Consider the following 19,925-nt stretch of genomic DNA (forward strand, 5'->3'; position numbering starts at 1 on the left):
ATCCACTCACCGCCATTTCTCAGCAGTCTTTCAACCAATTATGCTGATTTTTTTAGGGAACACCGGAAGATTTTTGTTAAGATGATATATGTAAAGTGAAGAAATAGATCAAATTATAATTTAATTATTGAATAAAAAAAGGATTGATTCAGTCAACTCTCTAAAACTCGATGTCTAGAGTTTCGGAAGCATAGTAAAAATGGATTTCATAGCTATGCTATCATGCTGAGATACTATGCTAGATTTAAGACTAAAAAAAAAAAAAAACAAAATCACGGTCTCCCTGTGCAGATTTTTTTTTTTACTGAGCTGCAGCTAAAAAGTCAGTTAATTAAAAAAAAAAATGGTTAAAACTCTTAACAACTTATTACGCATTTTACACCAAATTAGACTACTGTACAAAAAATAGTTGCACAGTAATATTTTCATACAGTTGAAGAATCAACTTATTTGATAATAGTAGCAGCTATAGAACAGTACTGACAAGCTGCACTGTTGAATTTTAGCTCTAGAAAACTTAAGAAGATCAATATTTAATTTTTATGACCAGTGCGAAAAGATTACTGTGTACTTATTTTTAGCACAGTAGTCTAATCAGGTGTTAAATCCGCAATATGTTTTTCCTGAACTTATGTCGTTTTAGTTTTTGCGGTGTAGCACTGGTGTAGTGTAAGCAGGAACAAACACGAGTCTTTGACAGCTCAACATCATTTGTTTGTAAACAAAGGTGCATCCTATATCTACACCCTAAAATATTTCGGTGTACGGCAGTGTAGCACCGGTGTAGCTACACCGCAAAAACGAAAACGTCATTATACAGACGATGCTCTTTTATTGTTGCCTGATAATAAAAAAATAAAATTTGTTAAAATAGTTTGTTAGTGAAAAAAATACTGACACCTGTAAAATAATCTATGTGTGTACTGCCTATTGCCCATTGGTCCAGAGAGCAAATTTAGCTGCAAAGATGGATTTTGAGCTTGAAATTTAAACTTTAGCAAAAAGTTGTCTTCAGCAAAGTTGGTGCTATTAGTTAGGCGCTTATTTTAGTGTCAAGATATACTAGGGTGGTCCTTATTATCAATAAAATCAAAAATCTAACTTTCTTATTTTAAGAGATAGAGGCATTTATTCTTCGGCAAGGTTGTAGCTTAGTAAATTTCAACCAACTTAAAAAAAAAGTTTTAAAAAAGTTGGAAAATAACCGATCTTGAGAATTTTTTTATATGTTGACCTAGGGTGTTTCTAAAAAGATCAGTTATTTTACTCTAACTTTCTTACTTTAATTTTTATGAAAAAGTCGTCTTCTAATGAATTTTAGATCTGTTCAAGACGCAACTTTTGACGCTAGAGGACTGTGAAAATATTGACCTGTGAAGAGTAATTAAAGTTTTTCTATTAAAAATATTCCCTTTTCAAATTTTACCATCTCTCATTGGGGCAAACAAAACAAAAGTTCATTTCATGACATTTGAAGAACGCATTTTATTCTCATTATTATTCAAAAATAAGAGGTATGTTATTTTTTAAACTCGTATAAAATCAATTTGAATTTGTTCATTTTTTTATTATAATTGGGTATATATTTTTTATTACAAGAGATACAGACAACAACTTTTCCTATAAAACATGCGTCTTGAGGAGCTTTAAAAGTCTTTCCAATTTAATTTTCATGGGAAACTTGAAATAAAAAAGTTATCGGCAAAAAATGGTTTTCATCGGACCACTCTAATGACAGATTTAAATAAAATGTGCTTGTACATTTGTTTCAATATTTGAACTTTTAGTGTCTTCGGAGAAGTTTTATGGTTAAAAATTTTATTCTTTTGGTGTATTCATACGTCAGGGTGGTCCTCAAATTAGATGATATTTTAAAACTAAATTTTTTATTTTACAAAATAAAGACATGCACGCATAGAAATTTTTACAGAAATCTGTAAAATTTTACCGAAATCTCAACAGCTGAATGTTCGGTAAACAGTTTCGCATAGTTCCTGTAATTTTTCACAAATATCTGTGAATTTTCCACAGATATCTGTAAATAATTACAGGAAAACTGTAAAATTGTTTACCGACCGTTCAGCTGTTGAGATTTCCGTAAAATTTTACAGAGATCTGTAAAATAATCTTAGTGTGTGTGTTGTTCAAAAAAGATGTAGCTGAGTTAATTTCAAGCAACTTTGTAGCAAATAGTTTTTTTTCTATCTCTTAACGTTCTCGTTTTAGAGTAATTTTTCGAAGTTGACTTAGGATATTCCTGGAATATTTTTTTAGCACTAACTTTTTTATTTCAAATTTCTCATGAAAGTTATCTTTCAGAGACTTTAAAAGCTCTTCAAGACGCATGTTTAAGAGGAAAAATTGTAGCCTGTATCGCTTGTAATAAAAAAGATACACCCAATTATAGTATAAAAAAAATTATCAATTCAAATTGGTTTTATACGAGTTTAAAAAAATAGCATATCCCTAATTTTTTGACATTATTGAGAACAAAATGCGCTCTTTCAAATGTCATAAAACGATGATTTTTGCCCCAATCAGAGATATTAACATATGAAAAGGGCATATTTTTAAAGAAAAACTTGAATTACTCTTCACATGTTAAATAGTTTTAACACAAACGAAGTGACAGACGGAGCGGCTCGAAAACTTTGGTGACTAACCTGCTATTTCAATTTTTCAGTGTACCACATGGCAACACCACTACTACTGGATTGTACCACATGGCAACACTACTACTGGATTGTACTAGCATTTTCACCAAATGTATTAGAATGTTTTGGTTCTATCTCTTTCACTCTACTCAAAACTGAAATGCATAAAAAAAATTACAAAATGATACACTCTTTGCACACTGCCAAAGAATCATTGTACACAAAATCAACTTTGTTCAAATCAAAACAAAAAAACTAACCCATCTGGTGGATGATGGCACAAGCTTCCAAGAAAATTCTATTACAGTGAACCACATTATTTTAATGGATTTCTTCGCCAGTTAGTCGTCTGTCACTTCGTTTGTGGTTTTACAAACAGCGTCAAAATGTGCGTCTTGAACAGATCAAAAATTTATTAGAAGACCACTTTATCATAAAAATTAAAACAAGAAAGTTAGAGTAAAATATCTGATTTTATTTTATTTTATTTTTTTTTGCTTTATTATAGAGACTTTCAGCCTGTAGCTGGTTCGTCTCTTGATTTTACTTTAGAGACACCCTAGGTCAACATATAAAAACTGCTCTAAATCGGTTATTTTCCAACCTTTTTAAAACTTTTTTTTAAGTTGGTTGAATTTTAATAGGCTCCAACTTTTTTTATTGATAATAGTGGTTCTTATCTTATCTAGTATCTCTTGACACTAAAGTAAGCGCATAAGTAATGGCATCAACTCTTGCTAAAGTTTCAATTTCAAGCTCAAAATCCACCTTTCCAGCTAAATTTGCTTTCTGGAACACTGTGCATTGAAATTCCTCATGAGGGGTGACATTGAACCAAAACAAAAAATTTGGTTTAATTGTCTTAAAATATGGTAAATGTCACGTAGATATTAGGAGTACAAATATGTGCTTACCAATGGAAATTTTTAAATAACGCTTTTTTCTTGTATTAACGGTACTTAACTTTACAACACTATTTAAACAAAGCTACTTGTAAATTTATTATACGCTTTACTCCAGGAGTTCAAGAAACATGTTTTGGCCATCATTTTCTTTATATTAAAGATATTTGCTACATAAAACATTTTTAATTCTTGGCCTAATGTCACCCCCACTTACGGTATTCAATAACCAAGAATTCTTCAATTGCACAAGAGCTTAAATTACTTTTTGTTAGAATAGCATTTGTTTGAATAACCTGTTAATAAATTAAATTTGGTTTGGTTTATTTTCAGATGTTCGTCTATGCGCTACGCTTCTTGGATTGAATACGGTGCTTATACCTGTAAAAGCAGCAAAAGGGTTCAAACCGACTGTAGCCACAGCGCAAAATGAAACGTTTTGGCTTTGCCTGGATGGAAATGCAGCCCAATCTAAACTAGAAGCTGAGCGATCTCTATGGAATAAGCAAGCAGAGCCGGAAATTCCAAAGCTGATCGTGTTTGGAGCTAGCCTCGAAATAGTATCGCCAACTTGCTTCGTAACTTACAAAGATATTGGATATAAATTATCAAGTATTTCTCGAGGAGTGGATGTACTTTTGAAGCTGATTCTAGTTTTCCATCTTCCAGTTTCAAAAATTTCGAAACTTGTGTGGTTATTCATTCAGCAGTTCGTGTATGGAGTGAATGCAGATTATACGTACGTCAACGTGACTAAACTTACGGAATATCTCGACAAAAAGCAAACATGTTAATTAACTGTTGTATTGAAACATGTACGAGAAAGTTCTCGTCAGCAAGCGATCTTCTTCAACATGTAAAAAATATTCATAAGACTCCAGCAAGTTATAATTACAAATGTACCTTCCCGCAATGTATTCAGGTTTTTAGTAAAGTATATACATTTAAGAGGCATCTTATTAATCATAACTTTGAAAGTTCTTCAAATCCTGTGACACACAATACTGAGCCTGAACACTTTGAACCAAACGTGCAACCACACGAATTGTTCGAACATACGGCTGAATTTCGAGAAAATAATTTGGTTCAGTCAAACGTGGAAATCATTAAAAAGTCAGCAATTGATTTTACCCTTAGTATGCACAGTAAACCAAATTTTTCAAGACATGATGTTAGGGATATACAGGAACAAGTGCAAACATTCTGTACAACAGTTGCAAATAGCATTGAAACTGTTAATTTAAACATCAACAACCCAGAGACACAACACCAATTGGATACATATTTGAAGCATATGAAAACGGGATTTGACTTCATTAAAACTGATTTCAAATTCTTCAAACAGCTGATGAGTTTAGGTATTTATATGCCACCAATTATTATTAGTTTGGAAAAGGATGGAGTGAGATTGTCACAAGTTGAAAACATTGATAGGAATGAGCGCAGGTCGTGTCTTGTATTGAACCCAATAGAGTTTCACATAAGAAAATTTTTTGAGAGTGGAAATATTTTCAATCAAACTGTAGAACACACAAAATTTCTGGAATTGTCCTCAAAAATAACAAACTTTGTTAATGCAAGTGTTTGGCAAGATGTGAAGAAAAAATATAATGTAAATGAAAATAATTACTTAATACCATTATGGCTCTATGCTGACGAATTCGAGATTAATGATGTGCAGAGTTCACACAACAAAATCGACTCGATTTGTGGAGTTTATTACAGTTTTCCTACTCTTCCAGATGAATACGTTTCAAAACTGAGCTCTATATTTGTTGCAGGAGTAATAAGGAAGCATGTTTTGAATAGAACAGGAGTCGATATATTACTAGAGCAGTTGATGATTCCACTTAAAAAGATTGAAGAGGAAGGTATCATGCTTCAAGTAAATGGACGGCAAATCAGAGCCAGATTTGTGTTTAGCCTTTTCCAAGGGGATAATCTTGGAATTCATGATATATTAATGTTTTCTACCAGTTTTAATGCAACATATTACTGCCGTTTTTGCAAGAGATTCAAACAACAATTACAAACTGACTGTGAAGAGCATGAGGATAGTTTGCGAACTGTTGAAAACTACGAAGAAGACGTTTTAGCAGATAAACATTCAGAAACAGGGATAGCAGGAGCTTGTTCATTTAACAAAATGCCTTCTTTTCACGTTATGGTCAACCTCACTGTAGATGCCATGCATGACCTTTTCAGTAACGGTGTTTGTAAATTTGCATTTACCTCTATTCTTAATAATCTGATATATACAAAACAGTGTTTAACGTTGTCCAATCTCAATGCACGAATGGCAATCGTTGCTAATGCGTCTACAGACATTGGCTTACGAAGATTGCAAACCATTGAAGCAGCATATGATAAAAAAAGAAAAGGAAAATCAGTTAAGCTACGAATGACAGCAGATGAAATGAGAGCGTTTTATCACAATTTTACAATTATAGTAGGCCCGTATGTTCCAACTGATGATCCTGTTTGGAAATATTGCAAGGTGTTGATACGAATGATAGATTTGATTCTATCATTAAGTTTTTCAATAGAAGATTTAAATCAGTTGGAAAAACTGATTGCTGAGCACCATCGTCTCTATCAAGACTTGTTTCAAGAGCATTTGAAGCCGAAGCAGCATTTCCTTAATCATTACTCAAAAGTTATTAAATCGTGTGGGCCCGTCACTCGTACGATGTGTTTTCGAAATGAGGCGAAGCATCAGAAGTTTAAAGAATACTCACATGTTATTTCTTCTAGACTGAATATAGCATATACCTTATGCATTAAGTCTTGTCTGCAGTTCACGCATGACTTGAATAATAGAAATTTTGAACCCACTCTCGTTGAAGGCAATTTTGTATACGGAACGCTGACCTCTAGACCGTATTATGAGCATGTTGATGGAAATTCACCATTTCACAAGGAGAAGACCGTAGGCTTTGGTTATTCTTGTAAATTCAAGGGAACGCTATTTTGTGGAAGTCAATTTGTGACGCAAACAGATGGGCACAGTTTAAAACTATTTGAGATAGAAGAGTGTGTGAATGATGAGAATACTGTTTATATAGTTTGCCGAAAATGGAAAATAAAAGGTTACGTAGAACACTATGTGGCATACGAAGCAATAGAAAGAGAGAAGACAATGTTATTAGTTAGCATAGAAGACTTAGATGGTCCACCATTCAGTTTACATGATGTCAATAACCAATTTGTATTTAGGAATAAGTATACGTTTGTCAAGTAGAGTTAAAAATATTTGTCAAGGAGATAAAATAAAATAAATGTAATAATAAGGGTAAATGACAGCTTCGGCAATACCTTTACATACTATCGTGAGGGGGGTAAACAAAGTCGTTGAGTGCTCAAATTTGACCAGTCGATGCTCTGAGACATGATGTATCATTATGCAAAAAATGCGTGCTCAAAGACTTCATTTACAGGGGGGACGATAATAGGTAAAGGTATTGTCAAAACCGTCGTTTACCCTATGTAATTAGGTGAATAAACACTATACTTAAAAATCCAAAATCACATTTTTTAGTACAGCAGCCTATTCTACTCACTAGTAAGGTGAGGTAACTAGTGAAGTGATCTTAGTCTCCTCGTGGAGTATCACGCCACCACGCGATAACTATTGTCACTTCACTCACTTATATTCACTCAATATAATAAATATAATAAATAATTGATTGGTTTAACGGCTTTCTCAGTCTTAATCTCACTCTAAAGGCTACGATTTAATCTGCGATTAGGTTTTGGTTCATGGTCCATGGCCGAAACGTCGGGCAGTTTAAATCGTTGTCGTTAGAGAGAGATTAAGACTTAGAAAGCCGTTAAACTAAGCAATCATTCAAGTACTAGTCGTCACCATCACTAATATAGTAATTTATCAACTCAAACTATATTTTTCATTCATATCCGTTATGAGTTTCATACGAAATGACAAATGAAATTGTTCGTAATATCCAATGATAGCTATCGTTCGTTTGTATTGAGATTCATAGTTATATGCATGAAAAATCATACGATGGCTGATTGAAAAAAAACTGACAGTTCTTCATAGTTCGGTCGTATGAAATTCAACATAAAATCTTGTCGCAAAAAATCATACGATATTTCTATGAAATTCGTTTGATTAATAATCTCAGTGTATGCTTTAGCAGTTACGATGTTTATGTGTTCGTTAAACCTTAGCTTCGAATCGATCGTAATACCTAGATCACAGATTGAAATTGCACGTTCTAGAGAATCCGGCCCATGTAATATTGATGGTGAATAACGTTGTTGCAGCGAGTGAAGGATATTATTTTGCACTATTTGCTGTTTACGCGCATGCCGTTGTCACCGCACCAGACTATCACACGATGTATATCTTCTTGCAACGCGACACAGTCAGTGGGAGAAACAATCACACGGAAAAATTTTAGATCATCGGCAAAAGAAAGTTTGGATGATGAGAGCATGTCACACAGGTCATTAACATAAATGATAAAAATAAGAGGACCCAGAACACTGCCTTGTGGCACGCCAGATGGTATGTTGAAAGTCCTGGAGCGTGCGGAATTCACCATCACGAAAGCATTGCGATTAGACAGGTATGAATAGAGCCATTCAGTGATCCATGTCGGAAATCCAATGTGGTTCATTTTGGCAGCGATGAGATTGTGCGGTACTGTATCAAACGCTTTCGCAAAATCAACATAAACCGAATCCACTTGTTGCTTCGATTCTAAGCTACGGGATATCGCTGATACATAACACATTAAGTTCGATGTTGTTGAACGATGCTGACTGTTGGAGATGATCGGTGCAGCAGCTCTGTACAAAACGGTGTGGATCAGTTTCTCAAATACCTTACTGAGACTACAAAGTATGGATACACCTCGATAATTGGTGACACACTTGTAGCTTCCGGATTTATGGATCGGTACTATGGACGCCATTTTCCATGCATTTGGGAACGTTCTGTCTTGGAGCGAACGGTTGAAAACAGCAGCGATGGGCGTCGCCAGCGTAGCGGCGCAGTTCTTCAAAAACACAGGAGGCAAGCTGTCTGTTCCGGGTCCTTTCTTTGAATCAAGCTCATCGAGAACTTTCTGTACTTCGTCTGGAGAAAACTGTATACACGGTAGATTAATGTTATGGGACGGTATCTGTTCAAAACAGTTTTGACGTTGCATGGGTGATGCTTTACTAAACACGCTCTCGAAGAAAGTAGCAAAAAGATTGGCTGCTTCTGAGCTTGACCGAGAAGTAGTTCCATCGAAGTTGACTGAGCCAGGGATTCTATTTCCAGCTTTCCGTTTCTTGATGAAGTCCCAGAAGCGTGAAGGATTTTGCTTGACGGTTGACTGAATACTGAGCAAATAGTTTTCATGTGTTGCAGAAAGAATGACTTTGTACTCCAACTCAAGCTCACGGAGTCTAGCTTTGTCAGACCCAGTTTTTGTAAGGAATATCGGTTGCGCATCTTACGTACATTGTTACGAAGGTTACGTAGCTCAGGAGTCCACCACGGTTGGTTGAAAACAGATATCGATTTTTGTCTTTTTCGAGGTACATGACGGTTGATAACTTCTGAGAGAGATTCGTAAAAAGCTGATAGCATCTGATCTACCGTACCATTATTCGATAATTGTTCCCACTCAATATCCATAAAAGTAGAGTTCAACAAGTCAAAGTCGCATGCCGAATAGTCAAATTTGAAACAATGATCATGATCGTCAAGTAGTGTTGGTGCGTCACTCTCGTCAAGTAGTAAAATAACTGGTGTGTGATGGTTATCTATAGGCAACAGCGGAGAAGATGGTGCAATCAGGTCAAGATATTCCGGTAGATTGGTAAAAACAAGGTCCAGCAGTCTGCCATTTGTGTTGACGAAACTATTAATCTGTCTCAACCCGTTGGCAAACATTGCTTCTGTAAAGTTCAACTCAGTATCAGTAGATACATTCGAAGGAATGAATCCATTAATGTCCTCGTCAAGATGCCATCGCAAATTAGGAAGGTTGAAATCGCCAACCGACAAGATTATGTCAGACTCCGATAGACGATCTGCAACAAGTTGCACTGCATTAGCATGAGCAGTATATAACTCGGTACTCGAATTAGGTGGGAGATAGATAGCAACTACGTAAAGCGAACGAAGTTGTGACTTTATGCAAACTGCGATTTGTTCTAGTTCATTACAGTTAGCCATCGAAACAGATTCACACTCCAGTGTGTTCTTAACCGCAATCAGCACTCCACCACCCCGCAAATGACAACTGGTCAATTCATTGCGATCACAACGGAAAAAAACGTAATCAGACGAGATTTCACAGCTATCAATATCTGCACGGAGCCATGTTTCCGTAAAGACAAGTACGTCATAATCACAACTGGACAACAGCAAACGCAGCTGAGCAATTTTTGTGCGCAAACCCCTGACATTCTGGTAGTATACACAGAAAACATGCGATCTGAAACACGCTTCGTTGCGATGGGTACTTCGAGATGCGACGCTAGATGGTATGTTGGCATGCTGGGTGAAACGACGCTTGTTGCAACAGCTTCGGTCAGAGATGTTTCAACAATTTCAATAGCTTCGGTTGGAGTGTGGCAGCTAGAAGCGATGGACATTACTGGAGGAGAAGTATTCCAAATGTGTGTATACTTGCCTGCGATGACGGTTTGGAAGACCCCTTCTCCATTCTCATACACAGGAGCGGGATGACTGCTGAACGCTGGCAGAAGTGGCTCGACTGTAATGAGGGGATTAGGGGCTTCCATGAGGATTGCAGGCGTGCATCCCGGAACCGGAACAATTGATACAGATGGTGAAAAACGATCGTGAAGTGGTTGACTGGAAACGTCGGAAGTATCAGGTATATCATTTTCGATATTGAATACATACTTGCCTGTAGTAGTGGCTTGGAAGACCCATTCTCTTTAAGAGCTTCTAGGATCCCAGATCTGATGATACAACCCAAGTCAATCGGAATACATGGGAATTTGAACGGACATATTTATCTAATTATACAATTTAAAAAGATTTCCTATTATTGAGAAAACCTAGGGACACGCAATAGCTTTTAATTCCGATGCAGGCAACGGCTGTAATTAAATTAATTCCATAAACTACTGCATTAATTACATTAATTACAAAGTGCAGAGCATTAACTACTTTTTAAGTCCATTAATTACAGTCAAAATTTCTTAATTAAAGTATGCACATTAATCACATTTCCAGTAGTTGTAATTAGATGAAGTACGGACTACGGATAATGAATGTTAATTACCTTCAGTCAGTACTACTTCAAACTAAATTATATGAAGAGCTTTGAGTGGGTTGGTTTATTTCCTTTTAATTCCGTTATAATTGCTTATCTTTTGACAGATACGCGTATTTCGTCTACTACTTGCAGACTTCATCAGTGCCAAGTACTCAACACCACTGAGTACTTGGCACTGATGAAGTCTGCAAGTAGTAAACGAAATACGCGTATCTGTCAAAAGATAAGCAATTATAACGGAATTAAAAGGAAATAAACCAACCCACTCAAAGCTCTTCATAAAGGGATTCCGTTAAGAGGTTCGACAAATTTAAAGGATTAAATTATATACTGTAAGTATTTTTAATTGCATTGTACATGTTTTCAGAGATATTTAGTTTACCTGCTTGGTCAACTTAGATTTGGCTCCGCTCTTTGAAAGTGAGGTATTAATTTTATAGAATAGGTTTAGGTGAATCCATAGATGAAGGAATATTTTTGCTAGCAAAATCGTTGAGGAAACCAAAAAAAAAATACAAAAGTATGCATTTCATGGAAATTTGATTTTGCCTACTCAGTCAACTTTAATTTTTGCACATGTATGTATTCAGCAAGGTCCATTCAGTAAAATTTGAGCAGCGTTTCTCAATCTTCCTTTTCTTCCCAACCTTTCAATATTGAATAAAATTTTGTTTTAATGTGATGCAGAATGTGTATACATATATTACCTGAAACTTTAAAACGGATAAACATTGAATAACATAAAATTCCCACGGTGGGTTGTGTCCCATAGATTGAGAAAAGCTGGTTTAAGGAATAATACTTCCCCTTGTTGCAGAATCGCCGTTCTGTTCAAATCACCCCCACCGTACAGTAGGGGCACGATTTTTGCATCAATCAACAACTCTCTCTACTCGCTGTTCTCACCACAAAGCCCTCTGCCATGCTTGTAGCCTACTACGACGAATACGTACCGTAATCTCTCGCTCGCTTGCTCGTGCACCACACATGCCCAACTGCTATGCTATGCTATAACTACCACCACCCCGGCTACTATGATTGAACTGGAGAAAGAAGGCTCTCCTCACAACACAAATCGAACTCAGCTCAGCTCAGCACCCAGTCAGTCCAGTCAAGCAAGAGTCAGAAGAGTTTGCACTTTGGCATAGTTCGGTCGAATCTTCTTGCGGCTACGTCGGTGTGTAATGGCGGAATAAAAGTGTGTAGAGTGTACCTTAACCTGTGCGTTTGATCTAGTTTTTCAATTTCTGCTGCAATTGGCAGAAAATTTGCGAAAGAAACCCAAAAAACTGAATGCGATTGCGATAATTGCACGCGTGAAGCACTCTGTTTTGCGAGTTAGCGAGTGAGTGAGTTGTACGCGACTTGGAGGAAGAGTTGGCGACGAGTCGCCGTCAAATTGTAATCCCCGTGCAGAGCAGCTTATCACTGAAAGGTAGTTTTGTAATATTCCTTTTCTCGATGCTTATGGTGTTGTCTAGCTTGTGGTTGTCAATATTTTTTTTTTCTTCATGTTGGGGCTAATCTCAAAGGCGTAGTGATTAGTGATCGAAGAGAAAGGGGGAAGGCGACCGAAGCTTTGCGGTTTTGCTTGCGGGAAAGTTCCTAGTCGTAATTCAGGTGGCATTTAAATACCTTCCATGCTCACTGGGCTGAGACGGGAGAGGTGTCCTGTTTCTTCTAATCGTACCCAGATTATGCACTTGTAAGGATCTGGAGGAAGTCGGGAAGTGAGTGGAAGTGGGTTTTCTTGAACGCAAACAAGGCGTACAAGGAAGTGCACAGGGATGAAAAAAAAAGAAGAAGGAAAAACGTCAAGTGATGTGAAAAGAAAATCCTGCTGAGCTCTACAACAACCCAACAGCCACCGAATCCCATACAGCGAAACCTTCTGGGTGGTGGTGTTGGGTTACGTTTTCGTACGATTGTATAAAGGTCGGTATATTAGTGATGGTGGTGGTGTTGTGAGTTGAATTCTGGGCAAGAGAAGAGCCCAACACGCCTGCTTGGTTCTACGGTGCTGTGTGTTGTTATTTATAGGCGTTCGATACTAGTATAGTGTATGGTGTTTGTAAACGACGTCGGTCAAGATAACGCCGAGAACTGACTCCCCTGTGCGAAGGAATTTCCGAGGAGTGAATAATGTGAATAAACAACAAGAATAACCGTGCAACCTGTTTCCGCGAAGGAAGGGGTTTTTCGGTGGCTCGAGCTTTTCTCTTGTGCAATACCTGCATTTGTGGGCCCAAAGGTAAGAAAGCGGGACTAGTGAGAGGCTGCTTAGGTTGCTAATTCGCGATAACGAGAGCTTCGTTGTGGTCGTCGTCGTCGTCGTAGCCGCGCGCTACTTCCGCAGGTCAGGTCATCTGAGAACAGGTATCCCATTCGATGAATAAATACAGTTAGATGAAGGGGGGAACTTGAATTTTGCAGATTCCATTTCTTGTTCTTGACCATGGAATGGATCACATCATTCGAGCAGTTTAAAATTAAGTTTTCTACCTCTTCACCACTGTGCAATATTATTAAATTATGTCTTTCAGAACTTCGAGAAAATCCTCATCTCATTTTCTTAAAATTGCTTGTAGAGGAATATCCTTAAGGACGAGATTGATAGAAGCCACAAATGGCCGCTATCATGGATGATTTTCAAGGCAAATCAGCGAATGCCATGAAACTTCAGTTTGTGGAAAGACGTTTAAGATTGAAGCTGGAAGAAGGAATTTAACAAAATAACGATCAAGGAAACGCTAAAGAGCACCGGACACGACAATGGTGCAAACTAAAGAGGCCGAATTCATAAAGAGACGGCATGTGAAATTGGAACAATTGATTATCTGTCGATTAAGTCGTAAGAAATGTTATTCCAATCGAGCAGAAGACCTGTCAAATAGATAAGATGTCACCTCTTTACCCAATTCAGTCTCTTTAGTGCATACTACTTTCAATTTCAATGAGGAAACGGTTTAGTATCCAAATTGGAACGAAATCTGGCGAGAGCGATAAATCCGCGGGATAGATTGACGATCGTTCAAGAGATTGAATGTGAGAGTCAAATTTTTTTGTGCGTCAATACAATCCTTAGCTTGACTCCTGCGAGAGTTTATGGATTCCTTGAGCGATTGTTCCTTTGCAATCTCTTGTGAGGGACAACTTGACTCCTGCGTGTTTCAATGGATACCTTCAGTGGCAGATCCAATATATAGAATGCCTTGTGAGGGACAACTTAACTTATGCGTGAAGTTAGCAATTAACATCAACAATTGGAGATGTTTAACGCCAATATCAGACTTAAAGTGAACATTTCATACGGTGGATGAGGAGATGAAAGTATAGAATTGATAGTTCCGTTATAGTACGGTAGTGGTGTGAAAATTGTATATAGAAAGTAGAAAGCGAACAAAGGACAATTTTGACGAAGGTGCGAATCGGATCAAGCATTCCCTTTACCAAACTCATCCGTGAGGGGTGGTGAAGGGTTCTCCCCCAGCTATCACTGGCAAAAGGAATGATCACCTATTCGCTCATGTACCACCGATGTGTGGAAACGGAGAATTGCTCAATTGCTCAGGATTGTGATTCCGATTATTAAATTGTTAGGAGTAGTATGATTCAGATGTGCCTTATATTTGGATTATGATGTATGTTTGAAACAACGTAGGCTTTTTATCATTGGATTATAAGCCTGGTAAGCTCAGATAATCAGCTGCTCAAACAGTGTTTATTATTGAGATAATGCTGTAAAGGAATATTATTAATTAAGACAAACTTGGATTTGAATGCTATTTTTGAAAAATTGTGGTCTTTTACTTTCATTGTGAGCTTATGAGCCTTATAAGCTCAGAAGAGTAGCTACTCAATGAGAAATTGTGATTATGAGAATGTACTATTGCACGATTTCTAAGTTTCTTGGATTAGGTTGTATGATTGAACTGATTCAGATATACGTTTGATATGGGTTTGAATGTATTTTTGGGGTCCTTTCTTTCCATTGTGAACCTATAATTCTGGTAAGCTCAGATAATTCGCTGAGAATTGTCAGAACGATTCTAATGGTTGATGGATGAGGAAATCGATCAATGTTACTTAGGACCTTATGCAATTAATCATTGCCACCAGGGCGTCACAATATCAGCTTCAATCAACCAAATCGATGCGACGAAGAGACTGCTGGCTTTCTTTTTCTGTTAAAGTCGAACAGCTTCGCAGCATTCTAGAACCTCAGTCGGTGTGCACAAACAAATGTTCAATCGCTTGTCTCTCTTTCTCCCGTCGCTACATTGGTCGTCCTTTCAAGCTTCGGTGAAACGGATGAGCAAAAGAGCGCTCGACTTTGATAGTTTTCTCTTTCATGAAACACATCAACAGAGGTTTCATGACGTATATGACGGAAAATGAAAATACATATTTAAAGCATTTCTCACGTGAAAACACTTGAAGATTACACGCAATATGTTTAATTTATCTTCCATCCACATATTTATCTAAAAAAAATTAACGAAAACGGAACATAACGCATTCTAAACAAACTGAAAGAGCGGTGATAGAGTGTTCATGAAAGGGGATTGAAAGCCATAATGAGGTTTCGTTTAACTAGAAAATCGACGTTACAAACATTGAAGGCGATGAGCAAAGCAACGACGAGAAGATTCACAGCCAGCGTTTCCTTCTGAGCGTGCTTCTTTTTCATTGTCATTTCTTGCTGATAGTCTGGCTAGGCGTTATAGAAATGAAGCGTTCAACACGTTTGTATGAGAGAAACAAAACTCGAGTTCATTTTAGAGCTTCGAAAATGTAGAGCCCTGATTGCCACACCTCATCCTGCATGGTGCTAGCCATGCCACGAGATGAAATTCACTCCGGTCAGCAAAGTTCAAGAGCTCAAACACTGCACGTTTGAATGTGATCGCGGTATCTATTCTTATTTAAAACGCACCACACGTGCGTTAACAAAATGTTGGATCCTGCTCCCACCGATCACTATATCACACGCGATCGAGGTTACACCAGGTAACAAATGTAAGAGCATTCATTTTTTTTATCATGCACGGGGCTTCGAACGATTGTTGAACGCGTCCGAAGTGATTGACTGCTCGCACAGCACTCTGGGACTATTTTGCATATGTACACACTTAATCTAGTTCGGTAAAATCTCCAACAGCTGATAACCTCGGCATTTACTTTTCCTGATATCTCTGCAAAATATTTGTTTGTTAGCTGATATCTCAGCGAAATGTTATTTGTTAAATGAGTCTCGGCAATTGTTTTACTGAATCTCAGCAACACAAATCACTCGGCTGTTGGAATCTTGGCGAAAAAAATTAAGTGTGTATGTAGACATATTAGAGTGGTTCAAAATATCGATTTTGCTCCACCAAGCTCAATCAATTCAAATGACCAGTGCAGTAAGAGTTTGCATCCAAATAAACTCAAATTTTGAGAGCGTGATCAGGGCCTGATGTAGATTCAATTAAGCCTGGTGGAACAAAATCGATATTTTTAACCACCCTAGAACATATCCCATAGGACAAAGCGAAACTAATCTTTTCACAATAACTATTTAGATGAACTTAGCAAAAGGTCCTATCTGCATCCTCTTGATCGACTTCCTCTTTTAATAAGCTATGTATTTGTTTTTTTTTTTATTATTATTATGCAGCCATTCCATAGCAACACGATACAGTGGTTCTCAAAATTTCGTAAAAATTGGTAGATTTGCTCCTTATCGCATAATACTAGACCCATATTGATTTATTTTGTCATTAGGGTGACCATTTCCAAAATATTTTTTTCAAGAATAACTTTTTTCAAAAAAATTGAACTTTTGAACCACTGGGCCGATGTCAAAGATCAACAGTCTAGGTAGTCTAGTCGCATAGGAGTATTGAGCAAAAACCCAAACCTTGATAACTTAAAAAATATTTTCTCAAAAACGAAAACAAACACATCGCTGATTGTTTTTAATGTTGTGTAAAACAGCCTAAATTTTCAAGGAAAAATATCAAAACATATTGCGGCCTCTGTCTACAATCCATAAAAGCCATACAATCAATGTGTTTCAAAAAAAATATTCCGATTTTTTAATATCATTATATTTTTCCTAAAAAGTTAATTACCTTTCATTTGATATTTTGATCTTTGGAATAGGCTCAGTGGTTCAAAAGTTTGAAATAAGTCATTTTTGAAAAAAAAAAACGGTTTTTGGACCACCCTAACATGGAAATGGTCACCCTAATGACAAAAAAACGAGTTTAATATTTTTCGATAAGAAACAAAAATACATTTTTTTACGAAATTCTGAGAACCACTATATCGTTTTGCTATGGAATGGCTGATATTAATATTATTATATTTTATTCTCTTGATCGACTTTCTCTTTTAATAAGCTAAGTATTAACAGATTTCGTTCTATTTTTGTCGCACAACTTGATAAAGGAGGTAATTATCTAGCATGACAATCGTAACACACAACAGGTAATAATCTTGCATCTTGCAAGACTTCTTTCATCCAAATCTAAGGTTGCACCATTAAAGTGTCAGACCAAGGCTGGAACTCTGTGGAGCGCTTTTGGGAGCGCAACTTTTCAAAACAGTTCGAGAATCGATCAGGATTGAAGCGAACTGCTACTTTTGGACGGATTCCACGTGTGTTGTTGCCAACCGGACGGCTAAAATACAATCTATCACTGAAGGTTATCGGAGCTTCCATGTTCCTGGTACTCAAAATCCAGCAGACCTGATTTCCCGGGGAATTGCACCTCAAGACATGTGTGTATGTATGTGTGTATTCCCTCTAACCCCCACTGGCCGGCAGTGTTATTATAGAAGAACTCTCTCTACAATGTCGCATTTATGGTCATTGTAGACAGCTTTAGTTCGGGAGTTAGAAGGTGATAGCTCTATTGCAGATCCAGCAACCCATTTCAGAATGTCTGGAGTGTCACGCCCATTCCGAGGCTATTTTCACTCACAATAAGCCTCGCATGTATGCATCACCGTTATCAACTGTATATTGGTTATATATACACACTTCCAGTTTCGAAAATATTTTTTTTCAAACCTGGCATGTAGGTAGGGGAAACGCTCCTATAGTTGCGGTACGTTAGAAGCGTTAGGTTCCTATAGTTGTGCATGGAGAATCAATACACATCTATAGGAACCTAACGCTTCTAACGTACCGCAACTATAGGAGCGTTTACCCTATGTAGTTTAATTTTGATATTTTTTTTTAAATCATTGGAAAGCTCTCACCATATTCTGCTTGTCGCAAGTTTCTTCCGTAGATCGTCCTTGGTTCTAATATGATTCTAACATGATTCCGCCTTTTTATGGTCGGTTTCATGCCCACCATCTGTCATTGAATTGTCATGGTGATCTGGGACGAGGCTCACGTCCAAAGTCGCTGGTCCACCGAGCGCTCCGTGTGCGAAAAGAGAATGAAAGAAATACGAATGGGATCAGTTTCAAGAAGTGACAGTTTCATCAGATTCTCCAACTAACCATACTCAATCAAAGTAAGAATATACAAGTTATATTGCGACTATATGGTCGTCAGAATGGTTCATCGGTTGCGAAGTGAAGTATTTCTGAAAGTGATGCGTTGTATTTCTCAATGTTTTGATTTTATCCTAACGTTACCTCAATTTTATATCACAGACAAGCAGACACAACACATTGAACATTTATCATTGTAAACCCTACCGCCATCTGTCGCATATACTTATTTTTCTCAAGCACTTTTGATCAAACTGCAACTGCTCTCTCATACGCTCTCTGACCGAAGCGCAGGGGGGAATTGCACCTCAAGACATCCTTGAAAATAAGTTTTGGTGGCAAGGCCCTGATTGGCTGGAGAGGAACTCAGATGAATGGCCTAGATCCCCGAATATTCCTTCAACAAGTGCAGAGGAGGTAGGAGGTTATGGCAGCAACGGTTTCCAGATTCGCTGATTTCAACAACGAGTATATTGGTAGATTTTCGTCGTACACTGATCTCGTTCGTCGCACGGCATACTGGTTGCGTCTGATGAAGTTGCTTAGAACACCATCCTCGGAAAGGAACAACTCGACATTCCTGTCCACAACTGAACTAAGGGAATCGGAAGATACATTTGTTTGGCTAGTACAACAAGAAGTTTTCGGCGAGGAGTTGAAGGCGCTTTCCAAGGGGGAGAGATGGTTTCAAGAAGGTCACCATTACGTTGGTTTAACCCATTTCTTTCCAAGGATCACTTGCCCAAACTTGTCACTTGCCCCGTTGTACTTCCAGCTCGACATCCCTTCACCCAATTACTCCTGCAAGCGTGATTCGACTTCGATTTTGACCGTTGGGAAGTAGAAGCGTTGTCAAGAATTTCATAAATGCCAGAAATGTTTTCGTTCGAGGCCGTCGACCGTTCAACAATTCATGGGAGATTTGCCAGCCACACGAGTCACCGTGTCCCGCCCTTTTTCTTCCACTGGCGTTGATTATTTTGGTCCAGTTTATCTCCGACCTATTCCTCGACGCGCCGCAATTAAAGTATATGTCGCGAGCTTCATTTGCCTGTGCACTAAGGCGGTTTTGATATCGCGGAATTGATATCAGATTTATCGACTGACCGGTTCCTTCACCGGTTCCTTCACCTTCGACGATTTGTGTCACGGAGAGGCCGATGCACGAATATTTACTCCGACAATGGCACCAATTTCGTCGGCGCAGGCAATAAATTACAAGAACTCCTAAAGCTGCTGAAGAGTCGCGATCATCATGACACTGTATCCTAGGAATGCGCCAAGGATGGTATTTAGTGGCATTTTATTCCACTGAGCACGCCTCACTTTGGAGGCTTGTGGGAGTCATCTGTCCGCACAACCAAATACCACTTGTTAAGAGTAGTAGGACAAACACCAGTAAACCCAGAGGACTTCATCACGCTGCTTACTCAGGTCGAAGCTTGCCTCAACTCTCGCCCTCTTACGCCTCTATCCGATGACCCCAACGACCTAGCGCCACTGACACCCGCACATTTTCTGATCGGCTCATCCCTTCAGTCAATCCACGAGCCTGACTTAACAGAACTGCCGATCAACCGACTGAATTCCCTACAACTAGCCGT

At 37.9% G+C, this 19,925-nt stretch overlaps 2 protein-coding genes across 6 annotated transcripts in view; both read left to right on the forward strand.

The window, feature by feature from the left end:
• The window catches only part of LOC135701317 (uncharacterized), a 29,691-nt gene that overhangs the window by 2,520 nt on the left and 7,246 nt on the right, over positions 1-19,925 (forward strand). Inside the window, exon 6 of the mRNA XM_065222076.1 lies at positions 3,890-4,134. Within this exon, the coding sequence (XP_065078148.1) occupies positions 3,890-4,134 (245 nt within the window). The remainder of the gene's footprint in view (positions 1-3,889; positions 4,135-19,925) is intronic.
• Positions 11,939-19,925, forward strand: part of Dyb (Dystrobrevin) — a 131,433-nt gene continuing 123,446 nt past the window's right edge. For 4 of the 5 annotated variants that reach the window (XM_065222086.1, XM_065222088.1, XM_065222089.1 and 1 more), the window contains exon 1: positions 11,939-12,262. The gene's annotated coding sequence lies outside the window, so the exon portion shown is untranslated. Of the gene's footprint in view, positions 12,263-12,301; positions 13,079-19,925 lie in introns of those variants that run through there. The other variant, XM_065222087.1, reaches the window with a different exon arrangement.

Source organism: Ochlerotatus camptorhynchus, unplaced genomic scaffold, assembly GCF_037179485.1.
Source record: "Ochlerotatus camptorhynchus isolate MF236.1 unplaced genomic scaffold, CSIRO-AGI_Acam_v1.1 ptg000156l, whole genome shotgun sequence".
NCBI lineage: Eukaryota > Metazoa > Arthropoda > Insecta > Diptera > Culicidae > Ochlerotatus > Ochlerotatus camptorhynchus.